The 20,533-nt window shown below is 39.2% G+C and overlaps 3 protein-coding genes across 3 annotated transcripts in view; all 3 read right to left on the bottom strand.

The window, feature by feature from the left end:
* Window positions 1–1,023: 1,023 nt before the first annotated feature.
* On the bottom strand, window positions 1,024–2,640 carry LOC149933608 (uncharacterized). Its single transcript, XM_090157353.1, has one exon. The coding sequence runs from the start codon at window positions 2,638–2,640 to the stop codon at window positions 1,024–1,026; it is 1,617 nt and encodes a 538-aa protein (XP_090013479.1).
* A 1,191-nt stretch (window positions 2,641–3,831) lies between these two features.
* Window positions 3,832–4,563, bottom strand: LOC149933607 (uncharacterized). Its single transcript, XM_090157352.1, has one exon. It carries the CDS (start codon window positions 4,561–4,563, stop codon window positions 3,832–3,834), a length of 732 nt encoding a protein of 243 aa, XP_090013478.1.
* Window positions 4,564–12,818: 8,255 nt separating this feature from the next.
* The window catches only part of sra (RRM_RCAN_like domain containing protein Sra), a 67,543-nt gene continuing 59,828 nt past the window's right edge, over window positions 12,819–20,533 (bottom strand). The window contains exons 3-4 of the mRNA XM_090155974.1: window positions 17,805–17,979; window positions 12,819–16,260 (exon numbers count right to left, since the gene is read on the bottom strand). Of these exons, the coding sequence (XP_090012100.1) occupies window positions 16,049–16,260; window positions 17,805–17,979 (387 nt within the window). The 3' untranslated portion in view covers window positions 12,819–16,048. The remainder of the gene's footprint in view (window positions 16,261–17,804; window positions 17,980–20,533) is intronic.

The raw sequence follows: 20,533 nt of genomic DNA, 5'->3' as shown, positions 1-20,533 counted from the left end.
CTGCTAGGGACGCTTTCCCTAGGATTTTCTTGAGAGCGGTCTTGACGGAGCGGACCATTCTTTCCCAAAATCCGCCCCACCAAGCCGCTCTTTCCGCAATGTATTTCCATTTGATGCGAAAACTTGCGAGGTAGTTTTCCACTTCTGGACTTCTAATAGTTTGGAAGATTTCCATCAAGTCTCGCTCGGCTTTCTTGAATGTGCGTGCGTTATCGTTATATATGACTCGCGGTATTCCTCGTCGTGACGCGAACCTTCGGAACGCGTGGAGGAACGTTTCCGCCGACATATCGGACACCACTTCTAAATGAAGGGCTCTAGTTACCGCGCATGTAAAAAGTACGATATACGATTTAGTTATATTTTTTCCACTTTTGACATAGAGCGGTCCACAAAAATCAATTCCGGTGGTGTTAAAAACTGGCGCTTCCGTTATTCTATTTACCTTTAAATTTTTTGCAAATGATGCACGTTTTGACACTCGATTTTACCTTTTGGCGTGAACGCACGACCCAATAATGCTCACGTAAGTCCGCCAGCAACCCGTTAACTCCCGCGTGCATGACGCGCTCATGGTAATAATCGATAAGGAGGTTTGTAAATCCGTGTTTATCTGGCAGGATTTTTGGGTGTTTCTCACCGTATGAGAAATTTGCGTACTGCAGTCTGCCACCGACGCGTATCAACCCGTCTTCATCCAAAAACGGGTCCAGAGCGTATATTTTTGACTCCTTGTCAACCTTTTCCCCTTTTTGTAGTGCGGCTACCTCTTTGGCGAAAACTTCCGCTTGTACTAGTCGGCCGAGTTTGGCTTCCGCTTCTAATAATTCTTCTCCCGTCAATGAAGAGTTCATTTTTTGGTTTCCGCTTTTGCTAGCTTTCTTAGCTAGTCTGGAAATTCTCGCGAATATTCTCAATAATTTTTCCAAATTTCCATACCTTTGCCAATTCAATATTGGCACCGTCTCTGGTTCCGCGGTACAGCTTCCTCATTTTCCGTACTTCCGGATCGTTGTTGTTCGCTTACGCGTACATGACCTTCGATGTTGGCCATCTTTCTTCCGTCAGCCGAAGCCATCGTGGGCCTTCCCACCAGGTTTTCGACTGCCTCAGCTCTGCGACCTTAAATCCTCGTGTTGGGTAGTCTGCCGGGTTGTCGGCTCCCTTGACATGGCACCAGTCTGCTGGTTCAGTCAACGACTGAATTTCGCTAACGCGATTGCTTACGAACGGTTTAAAGTTCTTTGCGGATTGACGAATCCACCCGAGAGCTATGGTAGAGTCTGTGAACAATCTTACCCGATCTAGTTCTTCCGCGAAATCATTGTTCTTTATGTGACTAGTTAGGCGGGCTCCCAGTAGCGCACCCATCAGTTCCAAACGCGGTAAGCAAATTTTCTTTATCGGTGCGACTCGCGTTTTTGATGCGATTATCGTAGTTCCGATCTTTCCGCTTTCGGACACGTACCGAATGTATACAACGGCCGCGTAACTTTTCTCGCTCGCGACACAAAAACAAACTAATTCCCGATGTTTGATTTTTTCGTTACAGCTCTCGTGGTAATAGAAACGCGGAATTTTAATTTCGGTTACGCGTTGTAGTTCCTCGCTCCAAAGTTTGAATTTAGCGGATAAATTCTCAGGTATTTGTTCGTCCCACGAACATCCCGCTTCCCGCAGTTCTTGAATTAATAATTTCCCGATAATTGTAAACGGCGCAATCAGTCCGAGGGGGTCGTAAATTTGAGCGACAGTTTGTAAAACACACCTTTTCGTGCTCACCCGTTTAGTCGAATTCTCTAGCAGCGACTCTGTGTTGATTGAAAACTTGTCAGTTTCCGTTTCCCATTGCAGTCCTAGAACTTTGACAACTGGTTTATTTTCTCCTTGTGGAACATTGTTTTCCACCCAGGCTTCTCGTAAATCTGGTACGTTCGTTTGAAATTTCCTCAAGTTCATATTGGCTCTGCCGAAGACTTCTCTCGCTTCCTTGGTCAGCTCCAGCGCTTCGCCTTTCGTTTTTCCGCCTCCCAATAAGTCATCTACGTACTTGTGTTCTCGGATCATTTTGCAGGTACGCGGGAATTCCTTTTCGTTTTTCTTCAAATGGTGTTCGATGGTAGCGTTTAGCAGATATGGGCTACAAGTAGCCCCGAAAGGAACGCGTGTTATCCGAAAAGTTTCGAAATCATTTCCGGTCGATTTAGTGTTCCACAAAAAACGTACCGCGTCGCGATCGTTCGGGTTTAGCGATATTTGCAGGAAAGCCTTTTCTAAGTCCGCGATAAAAGCGACTTCGTTTTTCCGAAATTTCACAAGTAAATCTAGCAAGTCCGGGTTCAAGTTCGGTCCTGGTTTCAAACAATCATTTAGAGATTGCTTTCCGAACGCGTGTGAAGACGCATCAAATACTATTCGGAGGCGCGTTGTTTCGCTGTTGGTTCTAATAACATCTCGATGGGGTAAATAGTACGTTGGGTTACCCAGGTCCGGATTGTTCGTTACGCGTTCTACGATGCCTTGCTCGATTTGTTCTTGCATGACGTCACGGTACTGTTCATACAAGACTGGATTTTCTCTAAATCGCTTGAATAAGTTATCAGTTCTTCTAGTTGCTACTGCTAGGTTGTCCGCGAGCATTTCTGTATTTTCCCGCCAGGGGAGAGCTACTTCATACCTCCCGTCTGCTATCCTAATCGACTTTTCAAACTGTTTTAATGTTTCGGCATTGCTCGTATCTAAATTTATTTCGTGACCCTTCACGCCCAAGGTTTCTAAATCCCAAAAAGCACGAATTTCATTGGCTAATTCCTCCCCTACGGTTGCGAAGTGCGTAGATACACTATCTCTTACTGCTGACGTAAGTGCAACCGACGTTTGACCATGGAGGGTCCACCCAAAAAGTGTCTTAACCGCTACTAAAGCTGGCCCCAAACGTTGAACCTTTTTCTCGCTGACTACTGTCCAGTAGTAGTCACTACCTATTAGGAGGCCTATACGCTCGTCTAAGTCCGTTCCAAAATTTTCCGTCGGCCAATTCTATCCCCCCCTTCCTTAAAAGGGCCTCAGCCTCCTCCCCAGGTACCGATATCACAGCGCTGCACAATTCTGGCCTAACCAACGCTTCTATCATGGCAAATTTTCTCTGTTCACTCAGATTTCCCACAGCGAGTCTAACCCTATTTGTCGTAACCCGTTGTCCTTCTGTGTTCCCGAAATTGTGGATCAACAAGGTTTCCTTCCCCACCACGGGTAGGTCTAATTTTTTAGCTATATCTTCTCTGATATAAGTTCGGTGGCTACCGTTGTCTAATAGACAACGGACACTAAATTTCACTTGGGAATTACTTGGTTCGCCACTTGTTACGCTAACCCCAGCGGTTTGTAGTAATACCTTCGTATCTATCCCCGTTCCTTCGACCACGATCGTCGTTAGGTTTATAGAGTTATTAATCTCGTCTTTCTCTTTAAGCTTTCTAAATTATCTTGTCGATCGCATAAAGCTAAATGATGATAACCTTCGCACTGACTGCATCCAATTTTATTTCTACAATTTCTAGCCATATGGCTAGCCCCCAAACAGATAAAACACCCGCCCTTTTTCCATTCGCTTCCTTTCGTCTCCGGTGTAACGCTTACACTCTTCGGACGCGTGGTTATTTGAACTACAAAATACGCAATACTTTCGATTTTTCGCCGTAACTGTTAGGGCCGCTGCCGATGGAATATTCCCCCCGCTAGCCGTCCATTTGCGCTCCCGGTTCCCTTTCCTTTCTGAAGGCCTAGGTTCTTTCCCTGCTAGACACTTCTTTACCAAGAAATTTTACAATTTTAAGTATCGGACACTACTCCTAACGATTCCAATCCCCTAATCTGAACCTCGATTGTGTCGTAGATACGCCTAAGACTAACTGAGTCAGTAGCTCTCCTGACTGGGGTTAAATTTATTAAAGTGTTCATATGCTCATTTACGATAAGATCGGTCCGTCCAAACCTTTCTTTAAGCAATTTTATCGAAGCTTCGTAGTTGCCGTTCGATCTCGATAAGCCCGAAATGGCTCTGAGAGCCTTTCCCTCCAAAAACGAGTGCGAGTAATTGAACTTATCTGACGTGCTGAGGGACTCATTTTTGTTGATCGCGTTATCGAAACTGCACCAAAAGTCTTGCCACTTGGCGATGGTTCCGTCAAACTTGTTGATTGTTAGCTTTGGCAGCTTTACCGTTCTTTCGTTGTTTTCTGGACGCCCGTTCGCGCCTCTTCCGTTCGTTCCCGAACGACCTTCGTAACTTTCCGCTTTGCTTCTAGCGTCGATGATTCGCTTCTGAATTTTTAGCCATTGTGCCACCGTTGTCTCTAGGTTCGCTAGGTCTACCTCTTCTTCTAGGTCGTTGTTAATTTTCTCTAAATTCTTCTCGACCTGTATCAATTGATTCCGTAGTTGTAGAATTACCGTAGAGTCGATTTCTGCTTTTACAAGCTCCGTTTCAAGCTCGTTGATAAATGTTTCCGCTTGATCTTTGTTTAAATTCCATTTCGCTTGCAACCGATGCAACGTCGTCATCTTCTGTGGAGGTTCGTTTTCGCGCCCGACTATATTCAACTAACACTCATACTTTGCAAAGTATCCTAAATCTAAATTCCCTCCCGGGTTTCGGCACCAAAATGTGTTGCGAACCGATAGTCAGGTTAATTCGCGACCTTAAAAATCCGCAGCCCAAAACTTAGACCCCAAGTGGCTTAAGTTAAAAATTATTGACTACGAAGTAAACGGACAAAATTCAAACAATGTTTATTTCGACAGCACAGAAATGCGAATGAATAAGTACAGATTTTTTCTCACTGAGCTTCACCCCCTTTTACCCTGAAAGAAGGGGGTGACACTCTCTGACCATAAAGGTTATACCTTCCCCTAAGCCCCGATTTTGGGCACGCTAGGAGCTCTTGGAAAAAACCCCGAAATAATCCCGAATACCTTGTCAATGCTCGACCTTCAAACTATGGCGCCACTGAATCGGCCCAAGAAACCGTCCCTACAATTCCTTTCTAAAAAGACGCTAAAAATAGCATTGTGGACAATAGCTAGGCTGTTGCAATGTGGTGAAATATATATATACCCGATTTTCGAGGATGGTTCCAATTTTACAAAAAATTATAATACAACACAATTTTAATATTCAATTAATTAAATCTATTTCGCGACACCTACATCAGCTGGATAAGGATAAAAAGCGAGTTTGCTTAAAAATATGGAGGGGGGAGAGATTATTGCGCCCCCTGTGTGTAATTCTTTACGTTAATTAGATTTTGCTTAACCAGGATGCTAATTAGTACTTAAATGTTTGTATTAAAGCGTTTAAATTTAAATTAATTAAATAATTAGTTTACAACCCCCTGGCACGCCCCCGAACTAGTACCATCAATATTCAAATTCTCCTCATTTTTCTGAAAAATTTGGTACCTTCCACCATATTGTACCATTTACACGAGAAACATAACGCCAGGGACTCCTCGTATAATGGGTAATTCCATGCCAAATCACCCGTTTTCGGAAAACGTTTCCCACGGCACCATGCGCGATTTCGACGTAACATTACACGTTAGTAATATATATATTTTTAGTGGGAAATCCAAATTTTTAGCCCAAAAATTCAATGTTGTTTTTAAAATATGATTTTTTGAAAAAATGATGTCTAGGGTGTACATTTTCAAAATGCCGAAAATCTCGGTATGTGCTTACGAATAACTCAAAACCTATTCAAGATAGACCCACGAAACGTTTTATACTAGAAATATAGGTAGCAGTGGGTAACTAGAAAGTTTTCTTGATATTATGTAAAATGGACCCAATGAACACGAAAATAGCGCTGAAAGAAATCTCAGTAATTTAGGTTTTGAGTTATAGATACGTGAACCGACCTATTTTTTTGGAAAAACTACTAAACATGGTAGTGATTGCGGCAAAATTACGGTACGTAGGGAGTTGAAAATCAAAAAAAGAATACCACCGCTAAAATGCTGAGATTTTAAGCTACAAAACACGTAAGTAAAAAAGTTGTTTATGGGAGACCTAAATTACCAAAATCAAGATTCAATTTTAAGTAAATTGACTGGAAACCAAATCGGTTTTAGTTATTTACTTTTGACATAATATGTGTGTGTTCTAGTTGGCTCAGAACAAAGGTTCTACCATCCAAAAATAAATTAGGTTTTACAATGGATATTATATCTTGTAAAGGTACCCAGCATATATCATCCTTTCTTGGCCAAAATAGTTCTAAATCTTTTCTACGAAAGAAGCTAACCAAGACATCTTTTGTCGATTGATATCCAAAATTGATGTTTTTAACATTTTGTGTACACCACATGAACATTTCTTCAGGTTTTTGTGTTTGTGAGGTTTTTGTTGCCTGTAGGCTCGCCTTGGCCACTAGTCGTTTCACGGTACCCCCAATTCCGTCACATGGACTTTTGCCGTGTGAGGTGGTGAAAAAGTACCATTCAGCTTTTAATTTAAAATCCCTTTCGTGGCAGCAGAAATTAGCTAAATTCTTGAGGTTTTTGTATTGACTTCTGGCCCCATCACTAAAGTAAATAAGTTTGTCAATTGTGTTCGGTACATTATTTTTAACAGCTGCAATAATTTTGCATAAAAATGCGTGAACGGTATTGACATCGTAAGAATTTCGATTGCGTATAAGACATGTAGTGATATGGCGCTAAAACGCTAAGCATTTTTATTATTTTGTCAATGAAATCAGCCGATGGCATTTGAAAATCCTCAAGTTGGTCGTGAGTTTTATGAACCCATTGTTTAAACTCCACGGTATCGTCTTCGTCAATGTTCTGTTCGGCAAAATGGTTTTGTAGGTACCTTTGAACAGGTTCTATTCCAGGGCGATTATCACATTGGTGCAACATGCAGTTTCGGTTTTAAATGTCGCATACGGTCAACGAAAGCAAATCTTTATAGTCCTTGTGATAGTTAGGTATCGAATAGAGAGTTAATTTTATGTTCTGGTGATACTCGCAAACACATACGGTGTGAGTTCCAGTTCTACCAGCTATTATGCAGCTCTTCGGCCTTAACTGACAAAACTTCGACAGTCCCACCTTCATATTTGTTTGCTTAGTGAACTCGACATGAAGCTCCCTAAAATTAGCAAGCAAAAGTCGCTTCTGAATTAGTTGTCGTTTTCCATTAACCTTTATGGATACACACTCTTTCCTACCAGGACAAAGTCTAGAGGATTGATCATTTTCGTAGAATTTTAGTACCTCGTTTTTTATCTCATCTGACATTTACTTTGTTTAGTACGAGAGCCCGGAAGAATTCCTTTTTCTTGCTTTAACTTTTAACCATGTATTCACTAACACCGAATTCTTTTACGATATTTGCTTTCGTGTAACATTCTGGAACTAGGGTTAGCAGGTTTATTTGCTCTTGCTTAGTGGAAACCTTTATTTTATCCTTCAGTTGATCTATTATTTTCTCAAAGCCTTAACATTTTTCACACGTTGATATAGTTTCCTCTTCAGTAGTTGATAAGGAAACGTCTAAAGTTGTTCCTAGACATTTTTCTAGAGTTGCTTTGTATGAACTAGAAAGCTTGAGCACTTTTTTTTTAATAAACCTTGGTTAATCTCGTTCGCTGACTCTTTTTAATGGAGATTGACCCAACAGTTCATTAGCCTCATTCAACTCATTTCGAGCGTCTTGGCTTAGAATAAAACCTTGGCTTGACGAACTACCTTGAGATTCTGAATTTTCCAAGATTTTTTGGGAGTCATTTAAGCAATTTGTACATAACTTTTGCCCAGGAATTAGAGTTTTCATTTGTTATGTTTCATTTAAAGATTTAGGGAGCGGAAAAGTAATACTTCTAAGATTGGCGCTTATTTTCTTTGTGTTTATTGTATGGGTCAATACAATATTTTTGAAGACTTTCGTACCTTGATCCATACTTCTTTAAGAGTAGAAACTAGAAACAAACGTTACAGTTTGCCGGGCCACGTGTGCGAAGTTTTGGAACTTGCGTAGGATTTCTTCAATTTCTCCACCGAAGAATGACCGAGAGCGAGAGAGAGAGGAAACCGGAATCAAATTCTTAAGTTGAAATTACTTAAAATTGAATCTTGATTTTGGTAATTTAGGTCTCCCATAAACAATTTTTTTAATTACGTATTTTGTAGCTTAAAATCTCAGCATTTTACCGGTGGTATTCTTTTTTTGATTTCCAACTCCCTACGTACCGTAATTTTGCCGCAATCACTACCATGTTTAGTAGTTTTTCAAAAAAATAGGTCGGTTCACGTAGCTATAACTCAAAAACTAAATTCCTGAGATTTCTTTCAGTGCTATTTTCGTGTTCATTGGGTCCATTTTACATAATATCAACCCTCATATTTATCTCAGATTTAATATCTTGGCGACAACATCATTTTTAGTTTACCTCAACAAACGAAAGTTCAGTTAAAATCGCCATTTTCAAATATCTTTTATTAAAAAACTAATTTATATCTTTCGGAAATAAAACTTTCTAGTTACCCACTGCTACCTATATTTCTAGTATAAAATTTTTCGTGGGTCTATCTTGAATACGTTTTGAGTTATTCGTACGCACATACCGAGATTTTCGGCATTTCGAAAATGTACACCCTAGACATCATTTTTTTTTTAAATCATATTTTAAAAACTACGTTGAATTTTGGGCTAAAAATTTGGATTTCCCACTAAAAATATATATATTACTAACGTGTAATGTTACGCCGAAATCGCGCATGGTGCCGTGGGAAACTTTTTCCGAAAACGGGTGATTTGGCATGGAATTACCCCACTATCCCTTTTTATCGAACATCATCGAGTACTCGGCCTTTTCTGAAGTCGGGCACTCGAACTCGATGAAGTATTTGGAGAATACTCATCGATTACCGAGTATCAAAAAATTGCATATTCGGGTACTGGATCATTTTAATAAGCTGCTCTCTAAACTCTTCGAGTATTTGTTTTCGCTATCCTCGCTGTTTTCCTTGTGGAGAAACAGCGCTGCCAGGCATGCGATTCTTAAACAGCCAAAAAAGGCAATCGGAATCTGACACCACTGCTATTTTGATTGAAATTCGCGCCATTTGTGGAAATAGGAAACCAATGTTTTACGGCATATTATCGACAGACTAGAGTCTAGGGTTGTTAATTTTCCGGAAAAATAAAATAAGGAAAAATTTCCGGAAAATTTTCCGCAAATCGGAAAAATAAAATATTAAAACATAAATTACTTTTTAAGGGTTTTTAATGTTTTTAACATTTTATCGATATAAAATGTAAACATACTACAAAACATTAATAGTTTTACATTGTTAATCAGTTTAAACTAGTCTAGAGGTTTAGTTTTACCAAAAGTAAATAGGGCGACTTTCTCCCCCTATTTACTTTTGGTTTTACTTACAGATTAAAAGAAAATTATGCGAAAATGCCGCTTTATTTAAATTTGCAAACAATATATTAGACTAATCATGGAATGAAAACTTTTTTTTATTTTTTTGGTCGGAAAAATACGGAAAATTTTCCGACTTACAACACTACTAGAGTTTTTAGAGCTTTAATAGCGATACCCCATGCTAATATTGGGGCCATTTCCAATTTCCTTAATTTTTCCAGATTTTGTACGAACCCTGTAGTTATTTAGACCAAATTAATAAGCTTTGGAAATGACAATCAATAAGATGTTGCGAACAACACCTTAAATCGTAAAATATAAAAGACTGGTACTTCTGATTTCTTTACCGTTCGGTCCGATTGCTTATCGTGACGTTGTTACGCTCAAAATAACTCAATCAAAAAGGCGACAAGCAGAAATTTACTACGTGAGCTTTCAACAACTATACGTTTATTAAGCGTATCCTATTAACCAGCTCGTGATACAGGTTAAATCGAGGGTCCGACATTTGTCACTTTTGTGTACGGGATTTTGGATTTTTTTCAAAAATCCAAGATTTGTTGTTGTGGGTTTATCATACTAAGTCTATGGGAGCGAAATTCTTGGATTTTGGATTTTTTTCAAAATTTTGTATGGGATTTGGATTTGCTTTGATTTTATTTTAAACCAAATATGTTAAATAATAGTTTTTGGAAGTGTTGATTTTTTTCATCAATACATTTTGTTCGCGCTCCTCTCTTACATCACCTACCCACTCTTCCTTTCTTGGAATTCACAGCCGCCCGTTCTCCTCCAATTGAAGATCCCCCAACCACGGACCTCCGCGACGGACTGCAATTTTTTTTACTCAAGTCGCTTGTCTTGAGTCGGACGGATGGACGGACGGACAGCAAAACTTCATATCAACTTCCCACTACGCTCAATTAAGGTTAAAATCAACTAAGTAGAGTATAAGTTGTCTAATTATAACTAGGGCGTCTAAAATTAATGGCTTTAAAAGTCGCTTGAGGAATTAGACCTAAGGTGGTGCCTTTTGTATTAGCCTAGCTGATATATTATTATTATTATTAACCCGAAATGGGCGTTCTCTACAAAAAATTGAGCGGAGCGCGCGTAATGGCTGGAATTCAAGTCACAAGTTTTTTCTCCTTTACTTTGTTTCAAACATTTTAAGTATAAGAAAGCTACATTTTATAATGGACAAAACCATGATAAAAACTACAGAGCCGGTAAACGATTTTCAATACATACGGAAGAAACAAGACTGAAACATGAAGACGAAAAAGAATTTTCTTTCAAAATACGAAACGCGTCGCGAGGCTGCAAAAGTTTTATAAGCGAAGAAAATAGAGAAAATTGATGCTTACCTAGTACTGTTATTATAAATATAGCCTACAGCTCTCGGCCATAATGCGAACGAGTCGATGATGGAAAAAAAGTGATGAAAAGAAGTTAAGGTCAGTCAGGGCATTCGAGTTTTCCCCTCTCACCAAAAACCAATTCGTGGAACCGATGACAAAATATAGGCCTAACCTCGAATCTATTCCGATTCTAGTGAAATCAGTTTCGATACTATTCCGATTCGAGTGAAATCAGTTCGAATTTATTCCGATTCGAGACTGTTCAGTTTCGAGAGAAGTCAGTTTCGAGTCTATTCCAGTACCGCACATTGAGCTTTCGAGACTAGTCAGTTTCGACGCTAATCAGTTTCCTGGTTATTCATTTTCGAGTCTATTCAGATTCGAGACTAGGACACTTTCTTTGTACAATCTTTCGGTGTTATTCACATTCGAGACTATTCATTTTCGAAACTATTCGCGCGCCTTATACCCATTAAACTACCTGTACTTTTCCACTGTTTCGCAATGTGTGTTTAAAAATTGGCGACAGCCAGGTGACGGACGGATAGCACGACAGGCATCTTTTCCATTGAAGTCGCTGCAGTGAGAGCCTCGCTCGCTTCGCTCAATTATTTGAAATGGGTCTCTGTCGACGTTATTCTTTCGCTATTTTGAATTTTAGCTTCCTTTGCCATTAATAGATGACACCACTTTCTCCAGTAAAGTCACTTTTTTTCGAAGAATCGGATAGATTCATTGCCATCTCTAATAACAAGGGCCTTATCATAATACAGGTGGCAATGTTTGAGCCGACAGTTGCTGTAATTTTTTTATGACTTGGAATGCCCTGAATGATGGAAATGGCTAATTTAACACTAAAATATTGTATATTATTGGGGATAGCCCCCGGTGGAAATGTATTTTATGGTGGCGCCATCTACGGCGTTTTTTTAGACAAGTTTGCATTTTACATTTTGTAGAAACGGGCAAAAAGTAAATCACCCACTAAACAATTTTCAGTTCTGAAAGTAGATGTCACGCCAATCGATGCGTTGTCGCAGCCCGTATTACTTTAAGTAACTTACGGAGGACGCTTAACGATTCCCGTTAATCATATTCTGTCGCGGAGTGATTGCGTAATGCCAACTTTCAGAACAGGAAACTTCCTTCTGCTTACTTCCTGTTACCTTCATTGGAAAATTACTTCCAGTTTAGTTTAATGGCGGAAAATGTAATACGAGCGGTCATGGGCGAAACAGACATATTATACAAATTGCTGTTGGGAGAAAAGACAGTGTCTTACTTATCTTTGTTATGTTACCTGGCCCTTAATGTATCAGAGTGTGCAATAACTGGTGGCTTTACCGGGGAGTCGGGGTCCGGTTCATGTAACCCATAAGGACGGTGGCGCCCTGGGAGATGTTAGCTGTACTTAGCTCTGATCAAATTGTCCTATCTCCACTTCCGACTTTGGTCAGGTGTGGGCTGGAAACTGATCTTCGGTTCAGGCTATCGGAGAGGGTGCAGGCAAACTGGCCGCCTCGGAGGACTGGGTAGCCTGCTGTGGGGTGGCGAGTTTCCGTATGAGGCGCAGTGGTCCTGTTTCCCGGCCTTTTGGGGCAACACCGGGTGTCCAGTGCCAGCTGTGTGCCCGTCGTTCCCCTTTAGGAGCTCTTTCTGAAGGGTATGGCTCTCTACCTACGTAGAAGTGGGAACTGGTCTCCATCCGCTCTTATTCCCACTGCTGTGTGCGTAGTGAGGGGTTGGTCGCCCCATTGTTGCACCTTCTGCTGAGTTGCGAGGCTTGCGCCAAAGGTGAGACCGTCAGCGGTAGGGTTCTCTCGCTGCCTTCGCTGTTCTGTCACCTGTCCGGGCTGTGGACGCTGGCGTTGGGCAATATGATGAGGACCTCCGGTGGTGTGCACTCTGTTTGCGGTACACCGGGCTACAAATCTGATACACTTGTTATGTTACCTATGGTATTACTGGAGTTGCGTAAAAAACGTTATAACATAAGAAAAAGTCATTATATATATCGTAACATTTTATTTAAATATTTACTATCGAAAACAGAGTTAATTCTAGATATTACCCACTATATGCATTACTTAATTATCCAATTTCAATAAAATTATAAATAATTGAACAATAACATGATGTTTACAATTACACTAGACGCTGGTATCTTGTTCATTTCACAAGAAAAATAATTCGCGTTGCGTTCATTTGTTTTTGTTCCATCATGTACAAACACGCGAAAGCCACATGTAAAGAACCAAAGAATCTCTCTTGCATTAAACCTTTCTTGGATGCTCCACAAATAGTTCGTTGTTTTTATTCAAACAACATGAATGTACCAAGAAAGTAAGTTACTATCCCTTTAACCAAATTTTCTTGATAGAATGTCTAAGATTTTCTATATCCCATAGAGTTTGTTCTCTATCAGTATTTGTAATATAAAAAACCCCGACGTTTCTAAAGATTTTTCTATGTAAAAATAACCCAAATTTATTTAGAAATTACATAGTTTATACTTTTTAATTTTCTAAATAAATTAAATAAAAAATGTTTCTTAATAGACGGGTTAGATTGAACAGGGGCATTTTTGCAAAAGGTTCGTGAAAATAATATTTTGACGCATGTGTCCAAAATCAATCTGTTGCGCCATCTTCAGTATAATCGTAGAAGAAATCTGCCTCATTGCAAATACCTTTTATTGGAGTTTTGACAATACTATCAAATAGTTAAAGTAAACGTTTTATAAACTAAATTTAAGCCAATGGGAGCAGTAATTTGTTCAATATTATACTTAAGTGTTTATTGTTAATTTAATTGCGTTCAAAGTTGGGCAGTTGGTGCCCAATTAAAACCGTATGCAAATTCCAAATCAAGGACTCATTAGCAAACCAAACTCCTAAAATATTACATTTGGGTTTAGTTTATATTGAAGAATATTCTTTAGTTAGCTTGTTTTATTTTTGAGTGAAGCAGAGTACCCGACGACTCAATACAGAGTCTGGGCAAAAGTGCAGCTAGACTCTGTTTTAGGCATACAGACGTACTTATTGTCCTGAAACGAATTTAGTTGTCTTGTAAATAGGGGCCTACGACCTGTTCGCCTACAACAACAAAAAATCATGGTGCCGCCACTGATTACCGTGTTGTATAAACTAAATGAGGAAGATTTTTACTCTCAGTTTGCTGAAGAGCACACTACACAACGTGTAAGCTCCCTAGTTTAGCGTAGCGCCATCTTCGAGAACCTAAGCCAGAGCTAAATCACGATATTGCGCTGACGTTCTAGTTGTGTGGTAATAATCGACTAAATTTGATCTTTTATTAGCATCTCATTTAAACGCCACATAATCAATCGACTTTTAAAGCCAATAATTCAGATGGCCGAGTTACAATGCTAATTTACCGCGCAAGAACTATATACGATAACTTTTCCCCTGCTGCCATGATGTTTTACTTCTCATAATGGAAACGCCCTAAAATATGTCTGTGGCTCCATCTGGACAATGCAAAAGTGGAATATATTCCCCACTCTGATAAAAGACCGAAAAATGGGAAAATATTTTTTTTTAATTTGCATTCGCTGACTGAAGAATTATAATTATAAAAATGATAATAATAACAATAAATAATAATAATAAATTATAATTTATAGACTTTATTTTCCACGACCATATGAAAATGTAGGCACTAGAGGGCGCCAGTCAATTCCCCGTGTTTGAGAAGTATAACTTCATGGTGCCATTATTCAATATTTTCATAGTTCTTATATACTTCATCAAGAACGCATAGAAGTAACTTAGTTAAACCGTCTGTTAAGATGCGCTACGCCTAGATTCTGTTGCAATCTGGTGTCAGAAATGTGAGATTAGACCGTCCACCAACAATATGAAAATTTATATTTACTGCTTATTCTGGCAGTTTTCTATAATTTTGACTACATGTATCTATATTTGATTTTTAGTTCTTTTCCAAATAATTAAGTACATGAAATTTTTTTCGTAATACTTAGAAGCCATAAGTATTTTTGGCCGTGGGGTTTGGTTCAGTCATTTGTAAAAAAATTTATTAATTAATTAATGTGATGCATCCAAGAGAGGAAGATAGATGAAACATAAACTTAAAACTATAAAAAATTTAGAAATTAAAATTAATGCAAATTAAGCCGAAGCATTCTAGGTTTTCTCTGTATCAAAAACATGTAAAAAAAGTAAACGTGAAACATTCCAATATTCTTTCGGTTTTAAATAAACTAAATTGGTTACTCCATTTACAAGCAATGGTTATAAATTATATTAGCCAAAATAATTATGATACACTTAACACCGAATACATAACGAATTAACAATATTTATTTTATACTTAATCAAAATCATAAGGCTTATTAATGTACTTGTCCCGGGTAAGGTTTCGAAGCTTTAATCACTACAAGTATTTCGCACATCCACCACTAGAGGGAGTTTGAATCGATTATAATTTGCAAGTACAATAATTAGTCTTAGGTAATTTCATTTAATATAAATATTTCTGAACATCCCTGGGAAAAATATCAGTTGATTTTATACAATTTTTTAAGTGGACCAGCACGAGTTTGAGGAATTACGCAACAGATGGCGACTCTGTACACTAATATTTTCGAAAAAGCCCGGTACAGGGCGGACTCTGGTGGCGAAACAAAAATTAGCGTTCGCCAGAAGCCAAGACGCCCAAAAACAAAAATTAACAGTCGAAAAAAATAATACAGCAAAAAATAATTATCTTTTTGTTGATGGAGATTGAATACAGACACTACGTCTACTTTTAATCGCGCTCTAATACAAGAGGCGTGAGCCGTTCGAATTTTTAAATGGTGCATCTACACCTATTATGCAGCTAGTAGACTGTGTAGAGATGTAGAGAGAAAAATACCTATAGCTGCGAATTTGTTTTCTTTTGGAAATCTTTGACCGAAAATTTAGAACAATGTTTCCGGTGGAATCTATTTTTAAATAGTCACTAAACACGTAATAACTGATTTGGTTTAGTCGTCGTTCTGTTTTAAGTGAAATTCACGCAATGATTTAACTGGCCAAAATAATACCATTTCTTTTCCCGCAGCAGTCGCTTCCTCTCAACTTTAAATAATTTCGTAAATTGAACATACGGGTTACATTATTATTATTTGTTTGTTATCGGAACTTCCACTTGGCGTCGCTGATATAATATATTTGATGTATATTTCGTTTATTGGTTTTCGCGCGAGTCCCGCAGATTAGCGTTAAGAAGTGGCTTCCTGGCTGGGGCTCGATGGTGGCGAGGGACTGTCCGGCGACTCCAGCGAGTGCTTGCGCTCCGGGCAGCGTGTCTGGTTGATCTTGACTTTAGGGGTCTTGGTGGCCGGGGCCGGAGCCGCTCCTTGGGGGTCTTCGCAGACGTGGACCACAATGCCGGGCTGAGAACCGCTGGCGGGGTGAAGTTCGTGAGGCTCTCCTGCGCGCAACAAAATAACGCATTAATTACAAATAATTAAGATCATAGACTGGTTCAGAAATTGCTCACAGGGAAGCCCTTAGAGGTTCAATTATCATGCTTTTACTTACACTAGATGGCGTTTATAGGCGCTTAAATAAAACATCTTCGAGGAAATCACCAAGAAGTAATATATCCGAGATCCAGGACCTGCAATTTATGGTTTTTTCACATGCTAACAGAACTTAGTGTTTTTGCTAAGCCTTAATACGTTAAAAAAGCTTCCTGGTTAAAAGGAAACACTTGTTGCATACCGTACATTTGAAAAGTTTCCATTATTTCCACAAGCACTATATAAAAATGAACTTTCAAGTCCTGGTTCCCGGAAATATTACTTCTTGGCGATTTCATTGAAGATGTTTTATTGAAGCGTCTGTTTAATTTTTTTGAACACTGTGGATTCCTGCGTCGTAACATCATCTCCTCGGAAGCTTGGGAGGGTGGAAACTTGGACGAATAATTACTGGACCCGAGACCAGATGGCGCGCTTGGTTCTTCTACGGCAGTGCCGTAGTGTCAAGTATTGGAAAGATTTATATCCAAATAATAAACACGTGCCCAATATTAGCGGATGACGTTAGGCCTAGCGTTCTTAGCACGTCACTGTCGTCAAAGCTTACACCTTTATTTCCATTTTGACAAGGCATTTGTAAATTTATAATCTAGTTAAACCTTCACACAAACTATATATGCAAAAACATTAAATTGAAATTACTATTTAAAAGTATTAAATAATTACCCTTTAATTTTTATTCCAATACAATTATTAGTGAATAATCTAAAGCCTATTAAAATTCCACAAGCAGAGCATTAAAAACAGCAGACGACGGAATGCGGGTCATCTGACATTTTTACGCACGTGTTTTGTATTTGGATAGAAATATTTCGTAATTATCTCGGTAGGAGCGCTGACGGGCGATGCAAATTGTAAAACCGGGGAATTTGCTTAAGTTTCGAGTCCAGTAAATTATTCGTCCAAGGTGGAACAGACAACGTTATGACGCATGGGTCGGAAGGGAATTTTCACGCGCTGACCTTTGGACTCGAATCTATTAGAACGAAGCCCTGAGAGGTTCGATTTTAACGCTATTATTTGAACTAGATGGCGCCAATTTAACCTTTTTGGCTGGAAGAGAAGAAATACTTATTTATCTAAAAACACTTTTATCTTTACATTTAAAGGGCAACAAAAGTGGCGTGTGGAAACGCAATATGCTCAAGCTGCATAGTGACATTGTAAAAGGGGGAAAATGTGGCATGATCTAGTTACAGGAAGGGCCACCTTTGGCGCTGCCGTACAACGCCATGGGTGCAATGTGAGCACGTTCTGACATGTATAAACTATTAGCAAAAATTAAACTCAGGAAAAGTTTTGCAACTTAAAAAAATCTACGTTCCAGACTGTTGGCGCCATCTGTTAAGATTTTAGGGTATTTAAAAATCAGTCTCTAATGGCGTTGCCCCTGTGAGAGGGCATTTTCACCGCGTATACGGTGCGAGTATACCTGGTTTCAGGTGCGAGACAGCCGAGAGCAAGTCGAAGTTGATGCAGGGCTCGGCTTCCTCGACCGGTTCCCAGCCGACGGGAGGCGAGGCCGGCGGCGAAATCAGATACTGGCGAACGGGCGACGGCGGCTGCAAGTGCGGATCGGCGTCGCCATCTTTGTTGGCTGCTGCTTGCTGAAAGAAACGACAGCCGGTAAAATAAATCCCAAAGGCTTTCGCGCCTTGAAAGGTTTGGGTTTTAGAAGGGGGGTAGGAAAAAGGGGAACATTTCGAGACAGCATGGCTGCCACCCTCACCGCCTTCCGACCTCAATTATAGCAAAGAGTATAAAAACTACGTAACCTAGAGATATAATGACGGTCGAAAGCAGTAAAGGAAGTTGTAGCAACCGGGGGGGAAGGCACTCAGTGAATTTGCACTTCAAATTTCGGTACCGCAGCGCCACTACGGCAGTATTTAGTACAATAAATAATAAAACCGGAGAAAAATGGCAGTTACGGTGTTGCGGAGGTGCTAAATTTGGCATTTTGGATATTTAATTGTCTAATATCTGTCAATTGAAAAAAGTGACAGTAATTGGTTACTGTTTCGTGATTTTTTTAGTTAGAATTTGTGGATTCGTTGTTTCGGTGTTTATTTTCAAAAAGTGAAGAAAAAGGCGTTTGTTCTCTAACGTTGCCAAGTCCTAAAGGTAACCAATTCCTTAAGGAATTTTCCAGAATGTTGAACTAAATCAAAATGATTGACTCTTAAAACTGCCGTAGTGGCGCTGCGGTTCCGAAATTTGAAGTGCAAATTCACTGAGTGCCTTCCCCTCCGGTTGCTACAACTTCCTTTACTGCTTTCGACCGTCATTATATCTCTAGGTTACGTAGTTTTTATACTCTTTGATTATAGCCACTGAGGTCATTTCTGCTGTTTCATTCTATTAATATTATGCATTTCAATTTATCTAGTTCAAAGTTATAGCTAACTTTATTTCGGTCAAACCTTTATTTCCGAAATATAAGATTAAATTTAGTTAGATGGCGCCACGTGCTCCGTGAGGTATTATGATTTACGTCTACCTAGGAATATAATACGGCGTACCTGGAATCATGGACACTGTATCTCTAGCCGGACGGGAAAAGCAGCCTACAAGAGGTACCCCTCACTGTCCGTTTGCATCCTACTTCGTATTAGCTGAAATAGTCGGCCGTACTCGATTCGCAGGGCCGTCAAGGTCATTCGGAAGAATGTAAACCCCCATTTCAAACGGAACGTTTTTTCGACCACGTGACGAATTATATGGCCTTGACAGCCCGAAACTTTCAAAATTCTTGAAACTCCCCCCCTTTACAGAGAGACGGTGGCGGCGGCAGGTGATTTTGTATGGTGGAAGCTACAGCTTTTCCCGTCCGCTTAGAGATACAGTGTCCATGCTGGAATAGGAATCTGTATTCGCCGTTTTAGCTTCGGCAACGTGGGAACTATATAATTTCGGACATACGTAAAAATAAATTTTAAAGGTCTATTAGTTTGCCTATCAAATTTGTCCAACTAATTGGCCGTAAATTAAGCAGTGTTAACTTCAAACTTTATTCCAGCCTTTTACGGGTAAATGACTGCTTTTTTAGTGCACAATTAGCCTTTTCATTTTACATAGAGCCACGTAGCGGCCAACGCCAGAAGTTCAAACTGCTGGATTTTCATCGGTTAAACAGACGAGACGAAAATCCAGCAGTTCACGACTTTCTCGCTTTGGCCGTTAAGTCGCTGTATGTAAACTGAAAAAGCAATTAAATTTTTACATATACAACTAATTGAAGTTCAACTAATGAAATTAAGCTATTCCGTGACGTCACTGTTACGCGAACTTTGAAATCTTTGGCCCATCGTAATAAACCTAATTTCAAAGTTTAATACAGGAAACAGCGTAGTTATGAAAATGTGCAAAACCAGTTATTGTTGCCTAGGAACAACAAACACAAGGAGAACGCAACCCGTCAAAAGTCGTGGATTTTCTTGTGTACGTTTTTCATTGCCTAGACGCTTTAGCGCCTGCTGCCGTCGGAAGGGGAAAATTCGGAAATTGTCTTCCCCCCCGCCCGTAAAACGTTCAGCGTAAAGGCTCGTGACGCTCGTCCAATGAAATTCGTACACAACCCTTCGTTAGCGTGTTTAAAGGCTAGCTGCGTTCTCCTTGTGTTTGTTGCTCCTAGCTGTTGCAATGCCAATTCATCTAAATTTCATTAAGTGGATCAGATAAATTTAATCAGTATCTGGAAAAACATTTTAATTAAATGGAATTTCATATTTAATTAATTTTTATTTTATTTTTTATCCAAAACGTGCATGTTTTTCATGGGCGTGTATAGAATACGTAAACTAAAATTTTAAATTAATATGAATTAAATTTAAATATTTCAATTTTCATTGGTAGAAAAACCTTAAATCATAAATATAAAATCCATTAAAATATAATTCTTTATTTTAAAAATGGGTTTAATTATAACCAACTTTTGATTTAAAATAATTGTTTTCGTTAAAAGAATTCACTAAATCAATCTCATGATTTAAAAGACTAATTTCCATTAAAAGATTAATTCAATTAAAATAATTTTTATCAATTTAGTTTAAATTGGAAAGGGCTCGTTGCCGACAGACATTTGATAGTTCCACAGTAACCGATCAAATAATACGTGTCTCTTTATTGATAATAAGCCTCGAGGTAAGTGGCGCCATCTAC

The sequence above is a fragment of the Leiobunum rupestre genome, chromosome 8, assembly GCF_980474605.1.
Source record: "Leiobunum rupestre chromosome 8, qqLeiRupe1.1.hap1, whole genome shotgun sequence".
In the NCBI taxonomy this organism is placed as follows: Eukaryota; Metazoa; Arthropoda; class Arachnida; order Opiliones; family Sclerosomatidae; genus Leiobunum; species Leiobunum rupestre.
This window is presented reverse-complemented; position numbering and strand designations above follow the sequence as displayed.